Here is a 4,923-nt window from a genome sequence, read left to right as displayed (position 1 = left end):
CCCAGTAAATGATGTCAGGAATCAACAAGACATTTACTTATTGAAAAGGTATGTAACCATATTAGGCCCTGAAGCACATCAACATGTCAGTGTGTAACTGATGAGCCTGTAAGCTATCATCATCATCATCCTTGTGTGCACTATACACACTACACTAAAAGCTTATTAAACCTCTATATGTCCTTTATAATAAACAGAGCAGAGCATTAGTGAAAATATATTTAATAATTAAACATAGCACAGTTACACAAAAGGAATGCAAAACAGATGAGTGAGTGTGGATCCTTAGAATAAAAAGGGTCGACCTACTGCAGCGGTTTGAGCTCCCTCCTCTACAGCAGCAAGTTCATCACGAGGGAATGCATGGTCGGGCTATAACAAAAACACATGGCTGCTGGTCAGTGTTGCCTGGCACAAATTCGGCTGTGCCATTCAAAGTCTTTTGGGCATCCACAAAAATCGTCTCCATGCCATTAAAGTCTGGTCCCATCCAGAATGTGCATAGTGTAGGTCGCAGGGGTTTGCATAGTCAAGAGTGTCTGCAGGCTCGGAGGCCCGGTCATTCCTCCTGAGTGCTGTCTAAGTGGGAGCTGGAACCTTCAGACTGATGCTCAGCGTCAGCCGCAGATCGCTCCTGCTCGGAGAGCTGCTCGCTGCTCGGGATGGAGTTCTTCTTCGGACGGCCCTTGGGTTTGGTCGGTGACTCCAGGCCTCCTCCCTGCAGCACCTGCATGAGCAGTGAACTTAGGTTAAGGTTCAACAACTAACTGACCTCCCATCAGCAATGCAGCACACCAACAGAGTTTTTCAATCAATCAATCAAATTGAATTTGTATAGCCCATATTCACAAATGACAGTTTGCCGCATAGGGCTTTGCAAGATGTGACATCCTCTGTTCTGCATCCTCGATATAAGTGAGGAAATACTAAACAACCCAAGGGCAATAGATGTAGCACGGCAACAAAAGACAGTGTCTAATATAAATGGGGAGGTGTATCAAGGTTAAAGGTATTAATACAGAACTTTTTTTGATTTAAGATACATTTATTTATTTGTACCAAACACATGCACAGACATGCACAGGCACACTCATGCAAGGAGGGAAATTTAACCTCTGCTTTTAACCCATCTGGTGCCAGACACACAGAGCAGTGGGCAGCCATGTACGGCGCCCGGGGAGCAGATGTTGGGGGAGTAAGGTACCTTGCTCAGGGGCACTAGACAGGGTAGGGAGAATCCTCTTGGATTTTTGGGCAGATCAATCCAGGTTCGTCTTTTTGTTGTTTCTCCGTGGAGTCGAACCAGAGACGAACCAGAGATCTTTTCTGCCCATAGTCCAAGTTTCTGCCACTAGTAACCCAGCAAAACCTCTTGTAGTGATGTGAGTAACACAGGTAAGACAACAGCGGATCTGCTTTGTCTCTCATGCACCAGGGTAATGTAACTGAACTATATCTTTCACCAACATCTGCTGACATAATACACCATGCAAATAATTCCTATTGTTTGTTGTTGACAACTACACTCATCATCATCATTAGCACCATCATCATCATCATCACCATCATCATAATAACATAGAAATTTAACTTACAATTTTCTTCCACTTCATGCGTCTGTTCTGGTACCATGTTTTCACCTGCAGCTGACTGAGACCCAGAGACTCGGCGAGGTCTATTCTGTAGAGAACACAATCCAAAGCATTCACACGTCATCCAATCGCTTGTTATGTTTTAACAAAAATACCTCATGGGCTTTTTTCTCTGGTTGGGCAAATAATTGAATTCTGTCAGTTGTTTCTAATAATTTTGTCACATTTTATTCAGCACAGCATTTAATCATAGAGGGACGCTGCTGGGTATTAACAGCTACAGGAATCAGGGTCAGAGCTGCCACTGAAAACTATGAGCTCATGTCCTGCTGGGTGGTTTCTTTTTACCTGTGTGTGAGTGTGAGTTTACAACATGGTGAAAATAGACATTTCATAGCCAAAAAAACACAACTTAAAACATGATAAAATATCTTAGTCTACTTCATAACATATATAACATTAAAATATTAAAATACTACATTAAATAATGAATTTAATAATGCATCTTTTGGCCATTGTTTAATTATCAAGTGTGCAGAGCAACATGTTTGTGACTATCAATGTCCTCCCCTTTCATGCTCTGCTGCGGGATTTAATTTTTAATTTTAACAATGAGGGATACTCATCTAGTTTTTGGAAACAATGGAACAGAAGTCTGTATGATCTCTTATAAAGTGTGGTGATTTATACCATAAATTTTGTGCTTTATTTTTATTCATTTTGTCAAATTGTCATGTCAAATTGTCTGAATAAATTATAATAAAACTTAAATAATAAGAATAACAACAGTAATTTTAACTATTATTTTCTACAGCCCTGATCCTCACTTGTATTATAGAAGTGTACACACGCACCTATCTGGGGTGGACAGATACTTCTGCTTCTCGAAGCGCTTCTCCAGGCCCATGAGCTGCAGCTCGGTGAACACGGTGCGGCTCCGGCGGCCCTTCTTGGCTTTGCTGCCTCCGTCGCCTCCGAGCTCCAGCTTCCCGCGGAGGTGCAGGTCCAGCGGCAGGTGGTGGGACGCCGCGCCGAGCTGCAGGCCCGGAGGCCCGGCCAGCAGCGGGGGGCCGAGCGCCGAGCCCAGCGAGCAGGACAGCGGGGACATGGGGAACTTGAGCAGGCTCGTCTGCTCGGCTTTCAGCACTGCGGGTCGGGAGAGGCAACACGGACACACACGGAGAGAGGGTTGTGTTATATATGCACCAGTCATTGTGTTGTTGTAGGTGGAATTCACCTTAATCTCTGGGCTCCCAAGTGAAACTACTGTACCAACACTGCATGGCATCAAATACAGATTTGCTTTTATCATAAATGTGAGAATACACTGACATTACACAACAACAACACTGGGGTCTAAAACTTCATAAGATACCCCCTTATTATCCTGATGTCACTATTTATTAGTATTTATGTTATTTGCGTTTAATATCAAGTAAAAATTAAACATTTGATTCATGGTACTTTCATCCAAATGGGTCAGTGTGCAGCTGGGCTGGACTCATGTCCTGATCCTTAATGATCGTCATTAAACAAATCAGAGCCTGGTTGGTTTATCCTTCAATAATCAGGCCTGTTCCACACTGGAGCTCATGTCCAAACTCATCTCCATGTAAACTCCTGTAATTAGGAGTTGATAATGACCCACACACACACACACACACACGCACACACACACACAATTGGCGGTGGTTTTCTTCCGTGAACAAGGTCATGGCTGTAGATTGAAGGTATATAAACACACTTAAGGTAAAACAAATTCTAAAATAAAAAACTGAAATAATAATAGTGACTATTACAATATCGTCAATTTTAATGATTTTAAATCAGAGGAAATACTCAGGTTTATTCAGGAGACCAACAGAGTCCAGACTTTACGCATCCACGCACATTAAAAACTCGGCGTATTAATACTCGCACATTTAAGATGTTTTTAGCTGCTGGGTATTTTTTTCAAATAATTAATGCAACTGCTTTTACCTGAGATATATTCTTGTTCGATAAATGCACGACGTGTCCTTGCTTTTGCTTCATTACCACAAATCATTCTGTCTCAAAAACAAGCCCGCCATGTGATAAACGTTAAATTCACAACCTGGTGATTTATTATCTGATTTTAAAATGAATATCATCAGTAAGAATGATCTGTTCTACATTTTGGTTCCAGTCACTTTTACACGAATCCAGTCCCAGTGACCTCTTACCCAGCTGGTTGTGGTAAGGCCGGGCGGACAGCAGAGCATGGACCCCGAACTTGAGGAACTCCCCGGCCGGAGCCGACACCTTGTGCTCGGGGTGATCGGTCAGGATCTCCTCTATCATAAAACTCCTGTAGCGATGAGTCCTGTGGTCGGCGTGGAGGTCCGGAGGATAGTAGTGAGCCCCCATGTCCAAATGATGCTGCATATTGTGGCTGTGCGTGGCCTCAACGAGTAGCGCTCCCTCAGTGGCCCAGGCCAGCTGGCATATTCCCTGTAGTTTTATAGTCCGGAGATGGAGAGCCAAGTTATCCTCAGGTGCTGGAGCAGGCCAACGAATCAAAAAAAGAACAAGTGGCCCTCAGGTAGCTGTAGTCCCCGCGGCTCCGTGCGTCCTCTGCGGGGTTTTTACGCGTCACTTCAGACCACACTTATTTCTGGAGAGGAAATCTGGAGCGGAGAAACAAGCCTGTGACCAAAAGCTCCCGTTAGCCCGGCTGCGCTCATGCCCAGTGGCTTTGTGCGTGTGCGTGTGTGTGTGTGTGTGTGTGTGTGTCTCTCTCTCTCTCTCTCTCTCTCTCTGTGCGTGTGTGTCTCTGTGTGTAGGAGAGGAGAGCCGCGGAGGTCGGAGCTCATCTGTCAGCTGCGGAGTGCGTCACCTTGACAGTGAGTTGAGGAAAAGGCTTTTGGGTTTTTATGAGTGCGGTGGTGGCTCCACCTCTTCTCAGGGTCCGTCTGCTTCTGTCTCACTGCTCAGCTCCGGTCACATGCAAACTGCTGCAGGCATCTATATGCAAAGGCAAGGAAATCAGGACATTCTCACATGCCCTTCAATATAGGCCATTAGACTGATGATGATGATGATGATGATCATAATAATGATACACAGCAAAATCGGCAGTGTTAATTCAACTCACAGAGTGTTAAATTTAACACTTTTTCTGAGTCTATATAATCCTCACGGATTCTGAGTTAAAATTACACTTTGAAAAGTGTTAATATTTTAACTCATTAACAGTGATAAATATTTGACACCCTTGGTGTTATTTTATGACACCACATAAGTGCACCTTTAACTCTAAATTGTGTTATTCCCTTTCACTGTGAGAGTTAATTTTTAACATACATAGTGT

General features: G+C 43.7%; 1 protein-coding gene across 1 annotated transcript; it reads right to left on the bottom strand.

Annotated features, from left to right (window-relative positions):
• Positions 1–559: 559 nt before the first annotated feature.
• On the bottom strand, positions 560–3,998 carry barx1 (BARX homeobox 1). The gene is made up of 4 exons (XM_061070545.1): positions 3,797–3,998; positions 2,447–2,738; positions 1,596–1,680; positions 560–727 (listed from the first exon to the last, which is right to left on the bottom strand). The coding sequence occupies exons 1-4, from the start codon at positions 3,996–3,998 to the stop codon at positions 560–562; spliced, it is 747 nt and encodes a 248-aa protein (XP_060926528.1).
• Positions 3,999–4,923: the final 925 nt, after the last annotated feature.

Source organism: Limanda limanda, chromosome 4 (genome assembly GCF_963576545.1).
Source record: "Limanda limanda chromosome 4, fLimLim1.1, whole genome shotgun sequence".
Classification (NCBI taxonomy): domain Eukaryota; kingdom Metazoa; phylum Chordata; class Actinopteri; order Pleuronectiformes; family Pleuronectidae; genus Limanda; species Limanda limanda.
Note: the sequence above shows the minus strand (reverse complement) of the source record. Positions and strands in the feature narration are given on the sequence as shown.